A 27,367-nucleotide genomic window follows, 5' to 3' on the forward strand; every position below is an offset into this window, starting at 1 on the left:
ACTTTCGGTTTTCCGAAAAATGTCCCGGGACCGTTGAAAATATCCCATTGACTTAACATTGCACCAAACTTTTTGACCTCATAACTCTGCATCAGACTGTCCTACAGACTTCTAACTGGGCTAATTTAACTCAGACTACCTAACTGTCAATAACTGATGAGCTTTTGAATATCTGGCCATACCCTAGCAACCACTTATGGGACCCTAGAAACTGTCCCATAGACTTCCACTGCATAGATCTATCTATCTCTATCTATCTATCTATCTATCTATCTATCTATCTATCTATCTATCTATCTATCTATCTATCTATCTATCTATCTATCTATCTATCTATCTATCTATCTATCTATCTATCTATCTATCTATCTATCTATCTATCTATCTATCTATCTATCTATCTATCTATCCATCTATCTATCTTGCTAGTAACATGCTAATTCATGCTAGAAACAGGCTAACAACATGCTAATTCATGCTAGAATCAAGCTAGAAACATGCTAATTAATCTTAGAATCATGCTAATAACATGCTAATTCATACTAGAATCATGCTAGTAACATGCTAATTTGTGCTAGAATTATGCTAGTAACATGCTAATTCATGCTAGAATCATGCTAGTAACATGCTAATTCATGCTAGAATCATGCTAGTAACACGCCAATTCATCTTTTCATACTTTTTAAAACGGTTTAAACTAAACAAACTATTACCATCAGGCGTTCACAAGCCAGTCTCAAAGTTTGTCCTCAAACTTTAAGAATCTAGTTTAGATTGTGTTCATTTTTTCATGGGTGTGAATTGGGTGCACAATTAATCGAAAAAAGATCACGATCTCGATCCTACACACGATCTTAATTCAGCTTTTCTACGATTCAGCCAATTATATTTTCAAGGTCAGGAGAGAAGCGTAAAGGCGGCCACACAAGTCCACACAAAACCTTGGACAACTTCAAATGGTGTTAAACGTGTCACATACTGTATTTATATGGTATAATTCACCCAAAAATGTAATTTCTGTCTAAATGTAATGATGTATTCATGGCCGCAAAATCACATGTGAGCTGACCACGAGCTGTTTGTTTACTTCTGAGAATGTGCGCTTGCACGCCAACGACGCCTTCTTTAGTGAACAAAACCTGCATAGGCTGTGAATAACAGGTAATGAAGTTGTAAATAACGTTCAGTTAGTTGCACAAAGTGATCGTTTGAGAGCAGCCATGAGCCACACTCTGAAGTGAAAATGAAGCCAGCGCGCACCTCATATGATCATAACGCATTTTACAGTTATGATTGTTGTATGTTTACTGTGTCAGTATAACAACCCTAGTCTATATAATGTTGAATATAACACAAGGGAATCTGATAATGACAACGGTCTCATTTGACCAGTGAAAACAAATGGTCTAATAATGTTGTCAATGACAAATGACAAGCATATGTCCGAGACATAATAATTCAGTTTTATAATTATGAATAGTTATATTCTGATGTCATCATTTTACTGTGAATTAACAACCACAACATATTTAAAGTCTGTTCAAGTCCACCATAATGACTGTACAAAATTTTGCATTTTAAGCAACAGTAGAGCTACACATAGGCCTAATATTATTATTATTATTGATGTTTTACCACGTTTGAGAATAACAATAATAAGCTACTAATGCTAACCGTTATTTTACATCTACAGAAACGTGAGAAAATTGTGAAAATCTTAATTTTTAGCAAAAAAAAATATGTTATTGACATTTTTGCCAGATTCGTGCAGCCCTAGTGTGTATCATGTTTTAAAAAAGAGGAAATTGCAAACAAAAATGATTACAATAGAAAACGTAAAAAGTTAAGCAAACCTTATGCTTTTACCAACGTGTGTTTACCAATCTTCAATTAGTTTTAAATGCTAATAAAATAAAAATTTATGGTTTTTACTAAAAAATTAACACATGTTGAGATTCCTCTTAAATTGTACGAAACTGAGATTATGTTGACTGCAACAAATATCTTGGTATCTGGTTAGATAATAAACTGTCATTTGAAACTCACATAAATGAATTGCTCAAAAAGGTTAAAGCACGTATTGGTTTTCTTTAAAGAAACAAATTTTCCTTTACGCACTCTTCAAAGTAGCATTTGGTCAAATTAACAGTATTACCAATTCTGGATTATGGATTAATTTTCTTTAAAGAGGCTCTCTTAGTGGTCAAGAAGACAAATTCTTACCCAAAGTGTCTTTTAAAGTTTTATTCTTTGCAAAAAAGGTCACACAATCATACAGCAACGCAGGTTTCTGCAGAGTGAGAGAAGCCAAATCAGAGTGTGTTCTCTTTTTATCTAGTTTATAATGCCCACAAGGTCATCAGTGACATACAGGATGAATCAGTTGCATCAGCGCTCAGCTTCAACTTTGAACATCTATATATCGAACATGTAGCTTGTCAAATCACCATGTACTTATTCAGATCTTGTCTGGTGATAAACAGATGTTAAAGTGGTCACGCTTGGTCTAACTTAAACAGTACATTCAGGGAAGAATAAAAGAACAGACTTTTATAATGTATGTAACTGAATTTCCACCACACGGAGATTTATTTGCAGATCAGCTTCAAAAACTCTCCTTCACAAACTGGATGTTATTTACCATGCAGCAATTCGTTTTGTTACTGGTGCGCCATCTAATCAGTCAACTGTATTCTTTATTGAATTGGCCCTTTCTTCAATCACATCGACAAATTCTTTGGTTTCTGTTCATTTACAAAACTCTTATCTGGAAAACTCCACTATATTTACAGTCACTTCTCAACATTCAGGAAACACGTTGAAATCTGCGCTTTAGTAGTTTTATTAACCTTTGCATAGCCAAAGTTCGCACTTCATTTGTTCGCTACTCTTTTCAGTTTTCTGCTGCTGGTGTTTGGTATCATCTGGAGCAGACCTTAAAACTAAACACATTTTTTCCACTATCAGCTTTTAAAAACTCAATCCAGTCAATAGTAAAAGATAGTAGACTGTGCTTGTTTTTAGTTTTTCCTTCATTTTTAGTTGTTATAATCCGCAATTCTGCATTTGTAAAATTGTTATTGTATTGTGTCCCTGCTGCTTTGTACTGTATCTGCTTTTTATGTTGCCTCTTGGCCAGGTCATCATTTTAAATGAGAACTGCATCCCAGTTGGCTCAACTGGTTAAATAAAGATTATTATTATTATGGTTTTCCACAGAATCAAACAGATTATATATTCAGGTTATATTCAGGTATAGAAGTTGAATAATGAAAGGTAAAATGTAAAATAACAGTGTACAGTTCTCCTTGTATTAATTCAGTCAAATTGTTTTTACAAATGTCCAAGCTCCATTTTACTGTACAACAATGAATTAATGTATTTATTCTGTATACGCAATGAATGTAAGCCTGCTAACTGATCAAATGACAGAATATGTAAACTTTTATATATATGTCTGTATATTTATGTATGTATATATATATATATATATATATATATATGTATATATATATATATATATATATATATATATATATATATATATATATATATATATAAATATATATAAAATATATATATATATATATATATATATATATATATATATATATATATATATATATATATATATATATATATATATATATATATATATATATATATATATATATATATATATATATATATATGTTTGTATATTTATGTATATATGTTACATATACACGTTATATATACACAACTCAGATTTAGTTGACCAATCAAAGGAAAGTTGGCGTTTCAGCACCGCTTGCATATGTATAATGAATTTTGAAGTCGTTTATCCATTTTCCTACCCTAAATTTAAAAAATGAAAATGGAGCCAAAATCTTTTTTTTTTTTGTTTCTTGTGACCAAATGAAAAACAAAAAAACGGCCATTTTCTTCATTTTCCTTTTTTTGTTTAAAAAAATGGATATGGATTGGACGAAAGATAACCTGATTCAGAACAACAATAATTTGCATAACTGATGACTAGTTATGAATGATATACTGGCAGCTATTAGGTTTTAGCATGTATCATGACCATGTAAGCAGAATTAACCATTTAAAAGCCACGGTCACCAATATCATTCACTATGAGGGGGGAAAAAAAAAAAGAGCAGCTTCAAAATCTCTCCTTTTATAGTTCACAGAATTCTCATTTCTAGATATTCAATTATTTTGAGACAAGCTGATGGCTAACCTGTCATGCATTAAAAGCTCCCCAAAGATGGAAGGGCAAGTTTAAAACTAGGATTAGTCCTGCAACGAGTGGCAGAGAGGATGAGGGATATGAGGAAACCCCCCTGCGTGAGCCCGCATCTCTAAGAGAGCTGAAGCCACGCAATTATGCCCAACATTTCAGCAGAAGACCCTCACCCAGGACAGCCATGTGCAGCATCAATAATGCAACTCACTGTCTGCCAGCCAGCAGAGATTAATGCTGCACATAGAAAGCACTGAGAGATCATTTACAGGCTTCTTTTCAATGAATAATCAAACTAAGGGGACAGTTTGCTCCTAAAGGAATATTAGAGAGTGATTTTAAATCTGTATACTCATTATTTGCACCAAATACTGCCACATAAATTGGTAATTGATTGTTAATCAATTATTTAATCTACTGCAGCAACAAAAGCAAACGTGTCATGATGTCAAGCTTGTGCCATCGAAGTCAATAAGATTTCACATCTGCGATGGAATAGAAAAATTAAAATTATGTTCTGTTCATCAGGCAAAGTTCTCAAATGCTTACTTGATCAGCAGTAGTATAACGTTCCATCTTTTGTTCTTTTGACAGACTATATTTTCTTAGGCTAAAGACAAAATAAAGTTTAAATAGTAATGTCCTGAGTCAGAAAAAAAAAATAAAGGCTTAATTCACCCCAAACTGAAAATTCTGTCATCATTTACTCACCCTTCACTTATCACAAATCTGTTTAACTTTCTCTCTTCTGAACATGAAAGCAGATATTTCGAAAAATGTTGGAAACCAGCAACCTTTGACTTTTATATATATATATATATATATATATATATATATATATATATATATATATATATATATATATATATATATATTTACATTTATATATATGGATGCTAATGAGTGTATTTACATGCAAATCCTAAAACGCTTATGTTTAAAGGTCCTGTGAAATTAAAATGAAGTTTTTTTAGATGTCAGTACAGTATGTTATTTTAGGATATCTATAAGCTAGTGTGCTCAGAAACAATGACTATGGTCACATGGACATCAGTATTGAAATTATTTGCCTTAATCTGAATAAGACAATATTATGATTAAGGCGTTTACATGAGTGGCTTTTTGAATGTTCTTTTCATGATACCGTTTTTTCATGTTAAAGCACATAATTTGATAAACGTTGTTGCATCATCACGCTATTCACATTTCCTGTGGAGTTTCATATAATTTCGGGTGTTTAAATTTTAATTTGTCAACTTTAACTGCAGTTTGGCACTTTTGCTTTCATTCAGGAACATTTCATGCATGCCCCATCAAAAACGAGATATTAGAGAAAAAAAAGAAGAAAAAAAAAAAAAAAAAAAAAAAAATATATATATATATATATATATATATATATATATATATATATATATATATACACATGGTAGACTTCTAATCAGAGTATTGTCTTAATCATATTAAATACAGATTATTGGATTATTACCTTTAATAAGCTGATATGCAGAAAATCATGTAATATTGTCACTTGGATTTCTTTTATCAGTAAGGACTTAAAATCTGATTAGAAGTTTCCTTATTGCATGTAAATGCCTTTACCAGCATTCAAGCAGTTTATTCATATGCACATTTCTGGCTATGCAATATGCATGCGAGGTATCCCACATGCTTCCACAAGTCCTTACTGCAGACAGACATTCAGCTTGAGTGGGCATTTCTAGACACTGGTGGCAGTAAAACTTTATACACTCTGGCCCTTAGTCTTCATAAAGCACAAAATTGCATTGTCTACTAACACAGTCTTCAAAAAAACAAAAAAGATAAAGTGCTGCATCTACAGGTAATGTAAAGAAGTGATACCATACAACAGCACAGCTACTGACAGATTTCCGGCGACACTTTTGAGCTGCTGATGATTATGATGTGATGATATCACTGCCAATGAGAAATCTGGCAAATATTAGAACCCTATGTAAACACGGTATTCTAAAAAGCCAGTTTACTGATTTGCGTGTAAACGTATAAAAAAAACTGTTCTTGAAATAATCAGACTTTTGATAGTTCACCGCTGGTTTTGTGCATGTACTGTAAACGCACACAATGGTTACAGTTTTCTAACATTCTTCAAAATATCAGTAATAGTCAAAGGTTTGGAACCATTTCAAGTTTAGTAAACAGCTAGTTAATTTTTATTTTTGGTAGAACAATCTCTTTAATACATTTATGTCAGAACAGGGATGTTTGGTGGGTTTATATTTAAAGGTCACACTGCAATCTAAATTTTTAATGCTCACTATATTCTTCCAGGTTGTCCATGAGCTACTGATGGACGTCATCTCTCTGGTTCATGCCTTCTAATCCCATTGCTCTCTCTCTCTCTGGATGACATCTGCTCCCCAAATCTCTTCTTTCATATCTTTCTCCTCCAGCGGCAGCAGAAAAAAAAATGATGGGGGGAGAGGATTCCTTGTCGTACCATATATCCCTCTCTTCCCAGATTAACCCTATCCTCCAAGCTCTGGCACCAGAGACTTAGGAAAGAAATGGAAGGAAGCTTATCCAACCAGCACGCCAATGTCTGGAGTCCAAAACGAAGAAAAGAAGAAGCTAATGATAATGAGTATAAGACTTAATATTTGGGCAAATCCCACTTCTTAGGACAAAGTTGCAGGACGAACTGGTGAAGTTTTGGTTAAATACCAGATCTGCTGCGGTTTGAGCAAATGTCTAAGCATAGCACAAGAAAAGAGAGAGAGAGAGAGAGAGTGAGGGAGAGGGCCCTTAAAAAAAACATGGTACTAACGATGTTGTTTGGTCTTAAAAGTAACACACATTACTTAATAATAATACTTTTCCTAAGTAACGAGTAAATATAATCGCATTACTTATTAAAAATAAGTTATATTTTTTGAGATCCTTTAAAAAAAATGTAACGCAAGTTCCTTTTTATCTTGCTTAATTGGCTTTTACAAAATATATTGTGGAATAAACATCATGTTGAATCACACACTCAATGAGCGAACGCGTTGTGAGGGAATAGACAGTTTGCGCGCACTCATCATCATCATCATCATCATCAACATCATCATCATCAGGTCTTTTATCACAGCAGATGAGTAATTGTACTGTTCTACTAATGTGTTTATTTCAAGTCAGAGGGGGGCATCCGGTGTGTTAGTACTTAATGAAGGCGCAAACTGTTTCACGACAACTCAATTTAATGAACAGGTTAAAACAAATTTGCGGATGGCCCGTCATCACTACAGTCAGAAACAGAAACAACGGCAGGCCTAAGACTTACATTTTTGCAATGGATTTTTGTTATTTTGAACTCCTCGAAGAAAACAAGTGGATTGTTGTTAAGTGTAGATTATGTGCAAGTAAAACTCTTGACAACAGCGAAACGAAAAACAAAACTGCATACGAAGCACTACACCCGCACCACACCTTCATTTATGATTGACATCAGTTCACATTTTCGATGTAAAACTATTAATTTATAACTAAAAAGGTTAAGGCATCATGAAGCAATTTATTTAATGTATAAAGCTCAAAAAATTATTATGATTTGGTGATGTTTTTTATCGTCTTACTGTTCATTTTGTTATTAAACATTTTAAAGGGTTTAAAATCAGTTTTTCCTTAATATAAATTATTTCATGTTAGTACTCTTAGGCTTTACTGCAATCGTTATCTCAATGGACAGTGTTTCCTAAACTAATTCAAAATTACCAAACACATTACTTTACATGTTTTCATTAATCTGTATATACAGCTTGTATAGCTCTGGGCTCAGAAAGCTCTCAAAATATAATGTTATCCTACATTTTTTAAAGAAAAATAAAGGTGTAGGTTATATAGGGGGTTGTTAAATGCAGAGCTTCTTGATAAAGTTCTGAAAGAGATCAAACCTCAGCCAGGTAAAGAAAAGTAACGCAAAAGTATCTCAAAAGTAATATAACACATTACTTTACATTAGGTAACTCAATTAGTTTTTGAGGGAGTAACACAATATTGTAATGCTCTACTGTTAAAAGTAACTTTCCCCAACACTGGGTACTAAAATACTAAACAGTTATAACAATATATAATATTCTAACTATTCGATAGTTTTTATAAACATAAACAAAAGTTAACCTTTGTGTATTGTCCAATTTGACTACCCTTAACAAATTTTACCACCAACATTCAAGAATGCATGATTATTTGGTGTCACGACATTGCAATCAAAAAATGCTGTTATAATAGAGGTCAATGGAGCAAAAACAGCCACAAACATAGCAAAAGGGTAGTAAATTTTCCCAGAACTTATTGTTGAGTTCTTGAAACAATTTCAAAGCATTTTCCCAAAACATGTATCAAAATAAGATGTCACTAAAAATCATTTAATTTGCTGGAACAGAAAGTTGTGGCCAAATAAAGAAACAAAATCTCCCCAGAGTGGATAAAAACACCCCAACAGCAAAAATAAATAAATAAATTCTAAAAAAATAAATTAATGCATTTTTTTAATATTAATCAATATTATAATAATACTATTTATATTAATGAAGATTAAGTTTAAAATAGCAGGTTTTGTAAGCTCATTTATCATGTACTGTACTTAATTTGATGAAAATGTAGTGCACACTTCACAGTGAGCTGGCACTACATTCAAAGAGATGATTGAGGAAGAGAAAGTATATGCGTGAATGAGAGATGAGGAGCATGTGTTCTGGTTTATGGCAACTTCGCTGTAACGTACATCTGCTGCAGGTGACAGCAGCAGATTTACAGTTTTATACCAAAAAACAACAACATGCAAATACGTGTCAAACTAACACCTGCAGCAGAATTCATTTACATTTTAACAATGTCATTTCCTACTGCTGATACTGAGGTGGTCAGACCACACAAACACGTGCACATGAATACACACAATCCATTAAGCATCATCCGGGACTAGACATGGCTTTTGTGAGCAAAATAAAAGGTCAATGATGTCTCCAAACATGCCCTAAAAACCCTCAATATAACAATTGAAGAGTTCAGATGCAAAAACCTCTAAGTGCCATCTGAAATTTTGTTCTAAAACAAGCGTTTGGTCAGCCATTTCATTTTAAAGGCAATGAAAATAATCTATCTGTTGCAAAAAATTTCTAAATATGCACGCAGAAAAATGGCAAATATTAGTAGAAAAACTGATGGCACAGGTTTTTGCATCTGAACTCTTCAACTGCCCATAACTAACTAAACTAACTAAACAAAGACTCTTTCACAGGTAAAACCAGAGTGCTCATTTTAAGTGCCCTTAATATAGTTGCATTTAGCCTAGATCTGTGCTTTACTAAAATCCACCTGGATAAATGAGGCCAATGCTGGTTTGATCAAAGCGATCAATCATGCATAAGTTATGACAAACGAGTGAGGATTAGAGATGATCAGGTGTATATTTACTACCGTTTCTGACCGCAAAGCAATGGTCAAAAAAAAAAAAAACACTATTCAGCTACTGTGAAGAGAATATTTAATCTGAGTTCTATACAAAATTAAATAAGTAAAAAAAATAAATAAATAAAAACAAATCGCAAAATAATAAAAAATTATGTTCATTAAATAGTTCACATTCCTAATTCGTTACTTATCATCAAATCGCATCAGAAAAACGGACCACAAAACCACACACGTCTTAGTTATATTTAAATATGATTATTTATCACCTAAAAGCTGCAAAAATAAGCTTTCACTGATATATAATTGGGATATTTGGCCGTGATACAACTATTTAAATATCTGGAATCCAAGAGTTCAAAAAATAATAATAATTAATAAAAAATCTAAATACTGAGAAAATTGTCTAAATTAACACCCAATCCCAATTCTACTTTTGTACCCCTTCCCCTTGGCCCTTGAAAGTGTGACAGGGAATGGCAAAATATACTCCAAAGAAATGGGACACCACTACAGCACCTGTACACCTCATGTCATCGCAATCTCTGCTATTCCAGTTGGGTTATTTTTCGTGTTCATCTTCGGGAAATCACTGAAGACAATGATATAATGTTACAATAATGATATAATGTGGCAATACGATTGTAACTTTACTGTGCATTTACACCGTTCCCCCATATTCATCAACGTAAACACACAAAAAACAACATCAATATTATAGCAGACACTGTAAAAAAGTCATTCCCAGCCACTAGACTTTTCTGACAGGGTATTCAAGTGTCATTGAATGTCAGATGTGAAAGTATGTTGCTGGACTTCTTCACAGGAGTTATTATGGATTATAGATAGTTAAATGTAGCAAGTTTTTTTTTATAGTTTTTTATTTTTTTTAAAGCATGACGGTAAACCACAAACGCAGTTATGAATATAAGAAAACATAAGCTTGTTTGTTGTAAAACTTCGTAATAATGATAAAAAACACTTATTTGTGCATTTCCTGACTTCCGTGTGCAGCCATACTGCCGTTGTAGACGGTGTATTTTTCGTACCCCTTGGTTTTCGAGTGTGGTCCTAAAAAAATTTCCTTTTTAAGGCCTATCTAGCCTTTCCCCTTAGCTCTATGCCTTCAAGCTAAAGGGAATACCCCTTCACGTGAACGCACAAAATAAGGGGTAGAGGTAAGACTGAACTAACCAGAAATGTAGTTTTATATATTTACAGTATGATATTTACATTATATCTTAAATGGAACAAGATCTTCACTTACCATTCTAATGATTTTTTGAATAAAAGAAAAATCCATAATTTTGACCCATTCAGTGTATTGTAAACCACAAATATAGCTGTGTACAACTGGCTTTGAATTCCAGGATCACAAACATTCAAACAGTTAAAGGCTCTCAATTCAAAGAACGCTGAGAACGAACTTGCGCTCTTGCGAAGATCGGTATTGCCAGGTCACCTCGGAAGAACGAACTAAGGAGACCGCGAGAACAGAGAACGCATCCTGTGAGAAACGAGATGCTAAATTCTTCCTGATGGTCACATGACCATCACGGGTTATTAGCGGAAAATTTCTTAAACATTACAGCATTTTAATGTATATAACGCACAAAACATTACAAATATACTTTGCACAATACAAATAAAACAGATTTTTATAAAAACTTCAGCAAATAAACATCCTTAATGTGTTTATGCCTCTATTAAATTTTAATGGTATGTTTACTTTCACCATCATTCAGGGAAACTTCTGAGATAAATAAGTTATATCTGTAAACTAATATTATTTATTTTTATATTATTATTTTTTATATTTGTATTATTCATTCATTCATTTTCTTTTCGGCTTAGTCCCTTTATTCATCCAGGGTCGCCACAGCGGAATGAACCACCTTATCCAGCACATTTTACGCAGCGGATGCCCTTCCAGCCGCAACCCATCTCTGGGAAACTATTTTTATTATTTATAAACTGTAATTAATAATAAACCTATATAAAAAGCTGTGCTTCCTACCTCCTTTATTCAATCGCATTGACTTCTGGGACTGAGCGAGTTCGAGGACGCAAGAACGCAGAAAAATGCATATTGAGAAACAGTCAAAGATAACAAGATATTACTATTGTGTATGCTGTATGTGCAACATCAACCAATATAAAATACTGAAATCACTAAATCATTATCACTAACGCATCTTTAAACATTTTAAGATGAGATATTTTTGTATAATATGTGTGCTATAGCAAAAGGACAAAGGACAGATCTGTAGGCTAGCAGAAGCCTCTCGAACAGAGGAGGGAGTTTGTGGTGGAGCGGCTGGGCAGTTCTGCTAATTAGACCGCAGAGGCGAACTGCTCCAGGGGCGTTGCTACCGTTTTCAAAACCATCATTAGGAATCAAAGGGTGAGGAAGCACGGGGCTCTTTTCAAGCAGCATCTTCAAAAAGAGCCTCCACGGCCAGTCCTGACAGCACACCTGAGAGAAAAGACAGCAGAAAGATGGACACGCTAAAGCTAGCAGCTGAGCCTCTCCAGGTGCACAGACGTCAATACAGGCTCGCTCTCTTTTGTTCATTCTCAACCACAGATCTTGCTCTCGCTCTGTGTCACACTATAATGACTTCTCCTGCTGAGGAAGTGTGACGTGACCAGACAGGACCAGCAGCACTGTGGCTGACGAAACAGGACAACTATAGCTTTCTTTGTGATATTATTACACTCAAGAAAACAAAAAAAATCATTCAACACAAAAGTGACAAACATTAAAGGAAAGAGTTCATTTCAACCCACAAGCTCTTACTAATGCTGCATTTATACTGCAGATCTTGATGGTCAATTCTGATTTTGTGACTGTATCCAATTTTTTTGATGACCGGCTTAAATCATCTTTAAATTATTGTCTCCATTTACACAGCACAAGGCAAAGGCGCAATGACCAGAAAAAAAAAAAGAATAGGCGCTGACTGAAAGCTGATAATAAAAGCAGAAATAAAAGCAGCATAATAAAAGCAGCCTTTTCTCCATTCCTGTACTTAATCTGTTTATAGGGTTTCATTTATTTAATTATTATTATTTGACAAGTTGTTTTATTATATTTTATGACAGAAAAGTTCTCATTTGACCATCTTCTTTTATCTAGGCCTCTTTAAACCAGAGCTCATTTTAATGCAATGTGTGGCATGATTTATGCAAATGATGTATACAGTAGTTTTAAATTAGGTTATCGGTTGTGGATATTGTGCTCTCTCCCTCTTTCTCTCTCTTTAACATGCTTAAATAGCTGTGCTACATAACATTATAAAAGCTTTTTTAGTCCTGGTGTATGAGATTTAAGGTTTGGGACTCTGCTGAAGTCTGTTCCGGAATGAAAGCATCAGACTTGACGTCATTCGCTATGGCGTTTTAACTGATGAGCGACTTGCCTTAACAGGTGAGAATCTGATCTACCCACTTAAGGCTGATTTATACTTCTGCGTCAAACAACGGCGTAGGCTACGGCGCTGACGCATAGCCCTTCGCCGTGGCCGTCACTGACGTGCACCTCTCAAAAATTGTAACTACACGTCGCAACAACGCGTAGCGCAAGCTCTGTGATTGGTCGGCTTGCTAGCGCCGACGAGTCTGGGCGGGACCGAGAGCCGCGCGGATGGCGCGAGCGATTGTTTACAAGTGTGGAGTCCCGTGAAGGAGCTCCAGATGGAAAGTTTTGTTTTGTGTTTACCTCATGGTTAAAGTTGTTGCACGTCCGCCGGTTCCTGCCTCAAAATGAGCGAGTTTGAGTCACTTGTACATACAGGAAGTGTTCAGAATAGCAAAACAGAAGCGAAGAAACACAGAGGAACACAGAGGAACATTTACACCTCACTGCCAACTAGCGTTTCGGAAGTGTTAATGCAGACCAACAGAGACAGCGCGCAGAAGTATAAATGCTCAGTTGCGCGAGTTGCCTGTGCCGTGAGTTGCGCCGGTCACTTGACGCAGAAGTATAAACCAGGCAGACACGAGGGCACGGATCCGATTCATATTGGATAAATTTCCACATATGAACAAGGCCTGAATCTGATTTGAGTAAATCTGAATCCATATGATTATTTTTTCTGCTGACACGTAACCATATCCGAACTGTGCAACATGGGAGAAAAAAGTCGGACTTGAGTCTCTTGAAGCATGCAGTGCAAATGCAGCCTAAATCATGAATGAAATTACATTTTTGTCTGTAATTTTTGCATGTAAAAAAAAAAAATTCGACCTCACGTTTTGGTAAATTGTATTGACACAATGTCTACAAAACTTTGGTCCGTCATAAAAAAATTTAATCTGGTTCTATTTTTTTTGTTTAATTCCACTGATTTCCTGAGATAAACTTTGCATTTGGTTATAATCCATCACAGCTTTGATAAAGATGATTAGCCTACTCTCCTTCCTCTCTAGTATTGTATGCACAAAGGATGAAACCTATTCCTCTTTCTTTTTCTTTGTTTGAAGAAGAGAGAAGAGAACATCGCCCTTAAATTGACTCTGAAATTTTTTCAGAATGGATTAATTAATATGCATTAGACTCAGTGTGCAAAGTTTGTATACGTGACGAATTTTCGGATATTAATACAGAAAAAATGCATACAAACATTTCAGACTTTAGTGTGCAAAGAGCTTAAATATATATATTTTTTTCTTTTACAAAAATTGTCAGGTTTGCGATATACATTGAGGGTTTTTTCTTAAAGTCTACACACACGGCTTTCTGACGCTACCTATCCAGTGCATCTAAGTTACAGAGAAATGTGGAGGTTTTTTCTCTTATACGACGTGCTGTATCAAATATTCCACAGCCACTATCACTGTCATTAAACACAGTCCCTGTCTTTCTCCCATGCGTCTGTGTGTTTGTTTTGCCTCGGTGAATATCACCATGTGCCCAAATGGAAACTCCCATTTTTATCCAAATCCTTCCCTCTCCCTACACTCCCACCTAAAGAGAGCTAGACACACCCACTTTCTTGACTTTTTCCAAACTAGAGGTGTGAAAACACCCTGCTGAAACGGGGGTTTCATGGCACTTTAATGCTAATTTATACTTATTATATTATGATTTATTATTATATAATTCTAATATTAGACATGTATGGTCCAGTGCAGTTTTTCGCATACCCACGCACCTCTTAAGAAAAAAACTGTAACTACATATTACAAAGACGCGTAGAGCAAGCTTTGTGATTGGTCGGTTTGGTAGCGGTGACTAGTGTAGGCGGCACGGACAGCCATGTTTTAGGCAATGTGTGTTTTAATTTTAGTTGTTCAGAGTTGATGTTCAATAACAAATAATTAGATAATAGATAGTGTTGGCTTATGTCAATTATTTTAAAATCAAGTAATGCACCCTTTGTTTAAAAATAGTGTATTTAAAAATAAAAAAAAAACTTTTTAAAAAAGCATTTTTACTGTAAAAAATAAAAAAACTTGTCAGTGATCTATGAGGGCAAAAACAAAAAATAATAAAATAAAATAATCATTCATTAATTGTAATTGAGTTAAAATGTTAAATTAATCGAGATTTTGATTTTAGGCCAAATCACCCAGCCCTAAAAATGTGTTTTTGAATGAATCGAGTGAGTCAATGATTAATTTATGGTTGGCTTCAAGATGAATCAGCAAGTTTGAATTTATCGCCTGAATGAATGATTCGATTAATCACACATGAGTTGCTGCCACATTCTAGAAGCAAATTCTTTAGTGTTATATTTATCCATGACAAGCATAACTAGTCAAGGTACTGGCGCAAAAACACACATTAAAATACACAAAAATATATGATATAATTTCTTTTAATATTGCTCACAGCCACATCAGTTATATATCAGCCCCTTTGATCTCTTAATGCTGTGCAGAATTGAAGAAAAATATGATGGCATGCGAAATAAAACAACAATTGTAAAAAATGTAATATCAACAATTTTTTTGTATTATTCAGGGGGTTAAAAAAAAAGCTAAATTCTGAGCGTGGACAGCCATGTTTTTCTGTTGCACAAAACAAATAATCAATTTTAACAATGTGTAAACAAACTAAAATAAATATAACCACAACTTTGCTCCACCGATATAGTTTTATCAACCTGAAAACACCAAGAACAATCAGGTAAACAAAAAAAAACTTGAAAAGGAGCTTTCTTTTTTGCGGTGTACAAGAAATCCAGCATGTCCTTTCTGCTTGGTTTCAGAGATGCACATTGAAATGTAACTGCATTTCCTGATATGCTGAAAAGTCTTTAACATAATCAGCTTTTGCGTTAAATCACTCAAACCTTTATTACTTGAACATTTGAAATATTTGGATATGTTGCACAGTCCTACTCAATAACACCACTCAATCCCTTTGAGAAATCAACCACCACTCAAATATCAAGATCCCTTCTTACTTTTATTGTTACCGAAGTCAACGATCAAACACCAAACCCTAAAACAAAGTCCCCATCCGTCCCACACACACTCCCTGACACATTTCACGTCTTAGTGTCCCAATTACAATCTCCTGTCCTCCAGCTCTCAAACACTTGAGCTGTTCTTCTGCACCGGGATGCTTTTGTGCCCCCTTCCCACCTGCCACTCCACCACTCTGTAGTGCACATCTGCACCGCCGTCCCACAGACATGGGCAGGAAACATCCCAGCATCGAAAGAAAATCCTGCTTCCTCTCATGCATGCATAATCACTGGCTCTTTCTTTCAGCTGCCAAAAAACGGGTCCGAAAACAATCACTAAAATAACGATGGAAGCTGAGCCTGCACAACTTGAGAACACAAACCCTCCGGCTTGGCAAAATCATTGGAGATCCTCCACAAACCAGAGCTGAACACCCAAGAGATTTAAAACACTGGCCTCTGGCACCTCAGTCGCTAACTCCCATTGGCTGAGATCTTTGCTCCAGTCACGACTTTACTGAACCAAACATGGGCTGTTTCTTTAAAACTGAAACCCTGTAGGCAGAGCATCTGATTTGCATGCACCACCTCTGAAGCCTTTGGGACGTTTGCTCAGTAAAGGGAGAAATACACACCTCTTGGCAAGGTCAACGGTAACGGCGCATAACCAAGCGGGACCGACTGGAAATATGGAGACTTGGCATAAAAAAATGCAAGATGTTCAGCCTCAGACATGACTTTAGGGCGTTTGCTCAGGATGATTCCCATTAGACCGAAAACTAATCTTGCAAGTGAGGTCGAAAAAATAAAAGATGGAGAGGAAGAATAAAAAAAATAAAAAAAGAAACAGGCAATTTTCGTGAGCGCCACTTTGTCAAGTTCATTTTCTGACAACAGCCTGAGCTCCGCCGCTCCCCTGGAGTCCTGGATGAGCTTCTGCGTATTGACAGTCGCAGCAGGAAACTCATCCAATCATAGCGACTGCTTCAATGGGACAGGCCTAAAATACTGTGCCAATGTGATTATTGATCCGCAAATAACTGATCTCTATTCACACAGGCAAAGCAGATCCTATGAGACTGCACACATCCTAGCCGACATAACATATTTTACTCTGTCTTTTTGGTGTTTTTACTTTCTAAAATATCAAAATCAATCAGTAATTAGAGGTTTTCTATCATGGTTTTAAGGCTGGCTTAAACCTCCTTCAAGACGCTTCTCATTCGCTTTTTATTTGATGTGCTTGAGCTCAACCACTCTGACTGGCAGAGCAGTGATAAAAACAAAATGCTATTGGCTATTTTTTAAGGGGAGTAGCTGCAATTACGCCAAACATCAAATAAAAAATATAGAGTGGTTTCAAACCTTGAAATGTAAGCAAATTACTTGTAATGATGATAAAAGAAGATCTTTTTGAAGAATGTTGAAAATTGATAGTTGACAACAACTGATTTTTTTTCCTAATAAGGATGTCAGTGGCTACTGAATTCCAACATTCTTCAAAATACCTTCTTTTGTGTTCAAATGGAATAAAAACATCATAAAGGTTTGGTACCAAGATGCCAGTTTAAATTCATCTAAATGTTGTAGAATTAAAATCTTGGATTTTTCAAAAAAGATGGAGGAACTGGTGTGTGCTGGAACTAAACTCTCACACTCCATTGCTGCTAGCCCCCAGTTAGCAACCAAAAGTCAGCAAGCCACACGCCCATCTCTAAGCCCACCTCGCCCTACACCTAGGACAGGCCTCAGGTCTTTGCGACAGCGCCAGGTCCCAAAAAACACCTCATCTTTAGCTGGTGAACTTAAAAACTGCCATTGATGTGTGTCGGGGGCCTGCTTAGATAACAGTGAATTTATCAGATGTTTACAGAACAAGCAGGAACCCAGTGTGTCTGTAGCTTTCTCTACGCAAATATGTGTCTTACTATGTGACAGAAAACCAAAGACTCTTTCAGACCGTTTAGCAAATCATTCAAATCTGGTGTCTATTAAATGTATATCTGAGACTTCTGTAGTGAAAACGACTAAAACTGTTAAGTTAGCGGTTTTAAACATCAGATCACTCAACAATAAGTCTCTTTTAGTCAATGATTTTATCAACACAAATTGCCTTGATTTTATGCTTTTAAATGAAACTTGGCTGGATGACAGTTATAGCGCAGCAGTTCTGAATGAAGCAGCTCCTTTAAACTTTGACTTTTTGAGTGTTTGCAGAGTTAATAGGAGAGGTGGAGGCATCGCTGCCCTGTTTAAGGATGTGTATGAATGTAAACAAGTGTCATTTGGCGACTATTTGTCCTTTGAATATCTGAGTATAGCACTAAAAGGGTCTCCACGCATCTTACTGATCATTATCTACAGACCTCCAAAATATTCTCCAGCTTTTATTGAGGATTTTACAGAGCTGTTATCAATAGTAACCTCTGAATTTGATTATTTTAGTATTGCTGTGGATTTTAATATTCATATAGATAATCCAGAAATCAATGCTGTAAAAGAACTGATGACTGTTTTTAACACTTTTGATCTGACTCAGCATGTTCAAGGACCCACACACAATCGTGGACACACTCTTGATCTACTTATAACTAAGGGTTTACACATTTCATCGACTGTTGTTAAGGATGTGGCACTATCTGATCATTTCTGTATCTTCTTTGATATATTGATCACTCCAGCGATTAAAGACAGATCTGTCTCTGTCAGAAAGAGATGCATAAATGAGAACACTAGTGAGCAGTTTATGAAGGCCATATCGCTAGCACCAAGTATATCTGCAGATTCTGTTGATTCTCTCCTTGATTTGTTTAATTCTAAAATTGAAAATGTAATAAATGACATCGCTCCTGTTAAAGTTAGGAAGAGAACTGGCACAGAGAGAGTCCCTTGGAGAAACTCAAGAGCAGTCCAAATGAAGAAAAGACAATGCAGGAAAGCTGAGCGTATGTGGAGAAAGACGAAACTAGTAGTCCATTATAATATCTATAAAGACAGTCTTCAGGCTTTTAATGTGGAACTAAAAACTGCTAGACAGACTTTCTTTTCAAACCTTATAAACAACAATGTAAATAATGCTCGCACACTCTTTGCAACAGTAGAGAGGCTCACAAACCCCCCCAGTCGGATTCCCAGTGAGCTCCTCTCTGAAAGTAAATGTAATGAGTTAGCTCATTTCTTCACTGATAAGATCAATAATATCAGAAAGGCAATCAGCTCATCCAATCAGTCAAGTTGTGTCGATATCAAACAAGCTCAACCACAACTTGAGAAGTCAGACATTATGTCTGATTTCATGGCAATTAACGGTAAAATCTTAGAAGAGATGGTGCAAATTATAAAAACATCAACCTGCAGTCTTGACACGCTCCCCACATCATTCTTCAAAACGGTGTTTACCTGTTTAGAAATGGATCTTCTAAAAGTGGTAAATGCTTCACTTCTATCAGGGATTTTTCCAACCTCACTTAAAACTGCAGTTGTTAAACCCCTCTTGAAGAAGAGCAACCTGGATAACACCATATTGAGCAATTACAGGCCAATCTCAAATCTCCCTTTCATTGGCAAAATCATTGAAAAAGTTGTTTTCAACCAGGTTAACAAGTTCTTAAACTTCAAGGGGTGTTTAGACAATTTTCAATCTGGGTTCAGAGCACATCACAGTACAGAGAGCGCTCTTATAAAGATAATCAATGATATACGCCTAAATACAGATTCAGGTAAAATAACAGTGCTGGTATTGTTGGATCTCAGTGCTGCATTTGACACTGTCGATCACAGCATACTTCTGGATAGGCTGGAAAACTGGGTTGGGCTGTCTGGGACAGTCCTCAAATGGTTCAGATCTTACCTTGAAGGGAGAGGTTACTATGTTAGTATAGGTGACCATAGGTCAAGGTGGACACCCATGACGTGTGGAGTCCCACAAGGCTCGATTCTGGCACCTCTCCTGTTCAACCTTTACATGCTCCCTCTAAGCCAAATAATGAGAAAGAACCAAATCTCCTACCACAGCTATGCTGATGACACTCAGATCTACCTAGCCTTAGTGCCTAATGACTACAGCCCCATTGACACCCTCTGCCAATGCATTGATGAAATTAAAAATTGGATGTGCCAAAATTTTCTTCAGTTAAACAAAGAGAAAACTGAAGTCATTGCGTTTGGGAACAGAGATGAGGTTCTCAAGGTGAATGTGTACCTTGGCTCTAAAGGTCAAACGACAAAAAATAAGGTCAAGAATCTTGGTGTGACTCTGGAGTCAGATCTGAGTTTCAACAGTCATGTCAAAGCAGTCAGTAAATCAGCATACTATCATCTCAAAAATATTGCAAGAATCAGATGCTTTGTTTCCAGTGAAGACTTAGAGAAACTTGTTCATGCTTTTATCAGCAGCAGGGTGGATTACTGTAATGGACTCCTCACTGGCCTTCCCAAAAAGACAGTCAGACACTTGCAGCTCATCCAGAATGCTGCAGCCAGAATTCTGACCAGAACCAGAAAATCAGAGCACATCACACCTGTACTCAGGTCTCTACACTGGCTCCCAGTTACATTCAGAATAGATTTTAAAGTATTATTACTGGTCTATAAATCACTAAATGGCCAAGGACCTCAATACATTACAGATATGCTCACTGAATACAAACCTAACAGATCACTCAGATCTTTAGGATCATATAAACTAGAAGTTCCAAGAGTTCAGTCAAAGCAGGGTGAATCGGCTTTTAGCCACTATGCCCCCCGCTGCTGGAATCAGCTTCCAGAAATGATCAGATGTCCTCATTCAAATCAAGACTAAAAACACATCTGTTTAGCTGTGCCTTTACTGAATGAGCACTGTGCTGCGTCCGACAGATCGCACTATTATGTTTTTCGTTTTCTTTTTCATTCTTTTATAACCTATTTTAACTCATTTTAATTAGTTTTTATCTGTTTTTAATAATTTTTATTGTCTGCATTTTATGTTCCTAAACTTGTCTTTTGTATTCCTGTTTATGTAAAGCACTTTGAATTGCCACTGTGTATGAAATGTAGCACTTTGAATTGCCACTGTGTATGAAATGTGCTATATAAATAAACTTGCCTTGCCTTGCCTAGAAATTATTTGATAATCAATTACTGGAAAAGAACAAAAAAATGTACACAATAAATGGCACAATTAGAAATGTGTATGTGCGCATGCACAAAGATTGAGTTTTATTGATGCATTATTGTTGTTCATATTAACAGTTAAATTTATTTGTATTACATTTAATAATTTCATTTTAGTTATAGTTTTAGTAATTTTGTTATGTGGTTTCTATTATTTCTCTCAATATATTTTTTATTAATTTATATTTCATAGTTTTCAAGTCAGACTAAATAGAATAAAAAAACTTTTCTTTTTAACAAGCTGAAATAAAATGTCAAACAAAACAGTTGACCAACAAAACAGTTTATAAAACTTTGTTTTATGATTTCAGTTTATATATATATATATATATATATATATATATATATATATATATATATATATATATATATATATATATATATATATATATATATATATATATATATACATACACACACATATTATATATATACACACACACATATATATATATATATATATATATATATATATATATATATATATATATATATATATATATATATATATATATATATATATATATATACGCATACATATACACACATATACACAAGTTTTGTTGTTTTGAATCTGATTGGCTAACGGCAGTGCGATATTCTGCAATATCAGAACTCCTAAAGCAGGCATGTCCAAACTCGGTCCTGGAGAGCCGGTGTCTGGCAATGTTTAGTTTCAAGCCTAATCAGACACTGTGCTAGCTAATCAAGCTCTTACCAGGCTTTCTAGAAACATCTTTGCAGGTGTGATGAGGCAAGTTGGAGCTAAAATCTGCAGGACTCTGGCCCTCCAGGACCGAGTTTGGACATCCCTATCCTTCAGCCCCCTAACCCTTCTTTATTACTCCACCCACAAAGAGTGACAGCAGATCAATAAACTCACTACAGTTTGGTAAATATTGCAGCTGTTGGACAACATAATGTAATTTTAGGCTTTTTTTTAGGCAACAATGTTTAGATTTTATTTATAAGGACAGTGCCGATTTTAAATATTTATAATTTTGGAGGTACAGCGCTATCTACAAGATGGCGACAGAGACCGCATAAGCCCTTAGAGAAGACAAACCAAGCGTAATTTCTAACTACAGCTGATCAAATCATTATGAAACAGGTAAGTGACTTCTTAGTCGTTCTCTCTCTTTTGTACGTGTAGTTCTGTACTTATACCATTTAATTGTAGTGTATCGAGTGTCAGATGGGACTCGCATATTAGGAATATATGTATTTTGTGTTGGCCACTCTGTGTATAACCCCGAGTTACTTTTTGGTTGGCCATCTGTTTGTTTCTAATGAGTCTCCTTTTTTCCATTACTGCAGACTAGTTCTAGAAAGAAAGAAAGAAAGAAAGAAAGAAAGAAAGAAAGAAAGAAAGAAAGAAAGAAAGAAAGAAAGAAAGAAAGAAAGAAAGAAAGAAAGAAAGAAAGAAAGAAAGAAAGAAAGAAAGAAAGAAAGAAAGAAAGAAAGAAAGAAAGAAAGAAGAAAGAAAGAAAGAAAGAAAGAAAGAAAGAAAGAAAGAAAGAAAGAAAGAAAGAAAGAAAGAAAGAAAGAAAGAAAGAAAGAAAGAAAGAAAGAAAGAAAGAAAGAAAGAAAGAAAGAAAGAAAGAAAGAAAGAAAGAAAGAAAGAAAGAAAGAAAGAAAGAAAGAAAGAAAGAAAGAAAGAAAGAAAGAAAGAAAGAAAGAAAGAAAGAAAGAAAGAAAGAAAGAAAGAAAGAAAGAAAGAAAGAAAGAAAGAAAGAAAGAAAGAAAGAAAGAAAGAAAGAAAGAAAGAAAGAAAGAAAGAAAGAAAGAAAGAAAGAAAGAAAGAAATGTGCTTAGCATCTGTTCTAATTGAAAACACAACAGTAGTCTGGTAGTATTTGCGCTGCTTTGGTTTTTTCTGAGTGAATTATTGTGATCTCCCGATAGCAACAGAGAAATACTGGGAAATGTCTCTAGACTGATGACATTTCATGCTTATCAGCCTTATAATCTTAAAATATGAGCAAAATCACCTGTTTTGTCGTCACTTTAGACAATACACTAGATAATTATTTAAATTCTAGCTCAAAAGTGATGTTGGTGAATGAGCAATGGTTTTTGCTGTTCTGACGTCAGCTGCAAATGTGAACAAAAGGTTTTAGACTCTCTGTCTTTGATTTTCTTTTTTATACATACAATTATGCCATCGAACTGTTGTATAAATGCAACATCACATTAGTAGCAGTGCGATGTAGCTGTATAGTATCACTGGTGGCACTCTATGTACACCTCCCACCAGTGCCAACATACAGCCACATAGCACTGCTCCGAGCATGATATTGCTCATATATTTATATAGTCTTTTTTCTACTTTTTAAATTATTAATTGTGAAACTATTATTCTCCTTGGATATCTCAGTTTACACCAAAAAAAAAATTAAGAAACAATGACAATAACTCGCCATTTTTGAACACCACTTTTAGAATTAACATTTTAAAGAAATTAAAATGAAACTTCATTTTAAAATTAGATTACATTTTTTTTACTTTTTTTTTCTCAAACACACCAATTTTTTTTTACCTGTAGTCTACATACATGTATATCAATATGATAATGAAATGAGAAACTACCTAATACATTTAAGAGTGATTACCAGAAATATAATCGTTTAAAATCACATGTAACTTCTAGTCAAACCCTAACAGAAAAAAAGTCTTCTACAAGAGTTCACAATCCTTTGAGGACTCACAGATCAGTCTCTCTTTCTCTCGCAATGCCAGAACAGAACAACACTTTTAATACCTCACATAATAATGCCTCCAGCAAGTCATATGACACCTTTCCTAAAACAAAAGCACAACATTACTTACGTAACTCTGCCGGTCAGTGTGGTCTGCACGTGCTTCTGGAATTCAGGATATTTGGAGGCCAGGTAAACAAAGTCTGGTGGTTTGTCCTTGTAACGGTTTCGGGGATGCATAGATTTATTCAGCGCCATTCTTCATGAAACTGCAAACACAGAATGAACATGACACCTTCAGAAAACCAACAACCACAAACAGATTTCCAAAAAGATCTTAAGGATATTTGTCCTCTAAATTAAAATAATTCTCGTGCTGTTTTGTATCTGTATGAACATTGTAAACAGATTCAAATAGAGATATTCAGTCACCATTCACCTAACTTTACACTATATGCAAAATAGTGACTGAGACTGTCAGTTTCTAACATTGTGCCTACCTTCTTTTAGTTATACACGACAAAATATTGTATATTTACCATATTAACATGGTATAATATTACATGGACTAAGACAGTCATATGATTGGGAGAAATAAAAAAACAAGAGCAAGGGTAATTAATGACATCTGATTTTGTGGTGAACTCCTCCCTTAAATCTTGTTTTGCAAAGCCAAAAATTAAAGTGCGACATTTATATGCTGTTTTTCAAAACACATATATTTATAAAAAGATCGAAATAGATATGTTCATAAAAGATATGTAACGTTAGATATGTTAAATACCACGTTGTCACTGCGCTTGTTTGGGTGTAATGTACTATACGAACCTAAATCACAAGTGTTTGTAGACAATCTCTAGAGAAATGATGCTAAAACTAGCCAAATAGCTAACAGTTTTACCACAAAACATGCATATGTAATAAACTGCGCATGCGATAGTGTAACGCATCGATAAATCATAAGAATAGATGAATACCGATAGATGAAAACTTCAGTAGTTTCTCAGTGTTCAGCACATTCAGCTGTCATTGGCGAATCACGTTGCCTCAACGTTGTTGTTCCCGGGTTCCGCTGTCGTCATAATTCAGCGTCGGCGAACGCTTATGGTGTCATAAAGTTATTTAAAAATAGTGACATTTCGTTTTTGACACCTGCGTGTAATTGAGATGCTTAAGATATTTAAAATATATTCTTTACATGCAATTTCTTCAGTGTCTGTGAAGAGAGTTGCAGCAGTGCAGGATAACTGGTAATTTCACCATCACCTCAGGTACACTGTAAAAATGCCTTCATTTTCAAGTCATCTAAACTTACATCAAACAAACCGACTAAAATATTAAGTTATACTCTGTACAACTTTAAAAAATAATAATAATTGAAACCATTTGGACTTTCAAACAGAAAAACATCAGCTGTCTTGATTTTAGATGTTAAATCCAGTTCCTGGAGGGCCGCAGCTCAACAGTTTATTTACAACCCTGCTTCAATACACCAACCCTGTGTTTCAAACAGAATTGTAGGACCTAATTGGTTTGATCAGGTGCGTTTAGTTCAGGTTGGAACTAAACTGTGACACCTGTGCAGCGTAGTATGAGCGTGTATGTGTAATGTAATTTTCTAATGTAATTTTTTTACATGAAGAACATATTATTGAACCTGGCAGCAATTTTCTTTTTTTCAGCTGCTCATTCTACTCAAATGTATTTCAAATCATCTACATTACATAGTATTTTAATTTGCATATTTAAAGTCCATAACACTTCATTGTTTTCTACCTTTAGATTGCGCATGCAAATTTGAAACCCACAATCAGAAATTACCACATTTATCATAATCTGTTAATTGTATTTCCAACTGTAATAAAAAAAAAATTAGATTAAGCCTTTCCTATGCATCTTTACAAAGACTCTTAAACCACACAAACTCACACCTATACCTTTGAATATATATTATTTACTCATGTGGATGTCTGTCTTTTAAGAACTAAAAAACAGAAGAATTAAGAATTTTAATTAAATCTTTTAATTGCACATCCTTATATATTATGTACATTTCTTTTTAGTCTCCTAATTTTATAAGCATCAAGTTCCTTCGTTGTATCTTGCATTAAATGATAAATCCTTCTACTCTGTATAAAAAGCATGCATTATTTTTCCACTCCCATCCAAACACTTAAGATTGCTGACTCTGCTAAACTTCCAAAAACAGAAGAGGCTGGCACACTTTTTTTCTGACCTGTTTGGTTGTTCAAATTCCAAAAAAACTTAAACCCATAATACAAATGATGTGCATTTAGCTATCTGATTTGAAGAGTCGCATGATCCCTGTTTGACTCCGCACACAGCATCAGACACAACATTCGTATTTTTTTCTCTTTAATTATGTTGCAAACAATAACATCCAGATATATTGTTAACAATTGGCTGTGTGAACAGTGATACCATAAAAAGCAGAGTCCCATTCAAGCTGTGAAGTCTGAAGCCTCCAATCTATTCACAAAAGTAATAGCTGATGATAAACCTGTGGCGGGAGGGCGAACCTGCAGACACCACCTTCACCAGTCTGTCTGCCTGTACATGAACTCATCCAGCGTGTGCTGCAGTAGGATTGCTTGGGAACTGCGAATAGCAAACCTTCTCTCCGGCAAACAAAAATAAACAGGACATCATTGTTGTCAAACCACTAAAGGTGTTATAAAGGGGCGGGTTCAATTTAAACATTTTTCGATTACCTAAACATGTAAATTCATTATCATTTACCTTCATGTTATTCTAAACAAGTAATCCTTTTGCTCATCTTCAAAACACAAATGAAGATATTGCATCAAAACAAAGACTTCCATCCCTCCACTAATAGTACATTCTCCCAAAAATGCTTTAAAAGATTTAAAACCTAATCTGTAAGCCTCAAGCGGTTTAATCAATGTCTTCTGAATGGTCAAGATCACTTAATTTTTCTATTTAATTTTGGGCTTGAGGTAATATAAATTGATTCAACAAATGTTAACAACCTTCAAATTTGCTCACTAAAGCCTATGGATGCTTTCTTGGTGTGTGAAAACCAATCAGTTATATTCTTCTCTGTCACATAGCATATTATAGCGTGTACAACCAATGAGGACTTTCTTAACGTGACAAGGAAGTACAGCTGAGCTTGTTTTTTTGTATCAGAATAAAGTTGAAAAAAAACCAAGCAATCATATCTCCACATTTGGATTAAACCACTTGATTCACATGGACTTTTTCACAAATGTTGTAAAGCATTAGGAGTTTTGGGTGCTCTGATTTTGAAAGCAGAGCCAGATCTCGAAGGTTTCTGTAATAATGCCCTAATTTGTGCTTTAAATGCAAACAAAACTTGTTTTAGGGAAAGGACATGAGGATAAAAAATAAACTATTTGTAAAAAGGATTCATTTTAAGGCAAACTAACCATTGAAAA

The 27,367-nt window shown here is 34.9% G+C and overlaps 1 protein-coding gene across 2 annotated transcripts in view; it reads right to left on the bottom strand.

Annotated features, from left to right (window-relative positions):
* mettl16 (methyltransferase 16, N6-methyladenosine) overlaps nucleotides 1-25,023 on the bottom strand; it is a 59,142-nt gene extending 34,119 nt beyond the window's left edge. The window contains exons 1-2 of one of the 2 annotated variants that reach the window (XM_073922944.1): nucleotides 24,756-25,023; nucleotides 24,058-24,196 (exon numbers count right to left, since the gene is read on the bottom strand). In XM_073922944.1, the coding sequence (XP_073779045.1) occupies nucleotides 24,058-24,185 (128 nt within the window). In that variant the 5' untranslated portion in view covers nucleotides 24,186-24,196; nucleotides 24,756-25,023. 2 annotated transcript variants of the gene reach the window in all.
* Nucleotides 25,024-27,367: the final 2,344 nt, after the last annotated feature.

This window comes from Danio rerio, chromosome 15 (genome assembly GCF_049306965.1).
Source record: "Danio rerio strain Tuebingen ecotype United States chromosome 15, GRCz12tu, whole genome shotgun sequence".
NCBI lineage: Eukaryota > Metazoa > Chordata > Actinopteri > Cypriniformes > Danionidae > Danio > Danio rerio.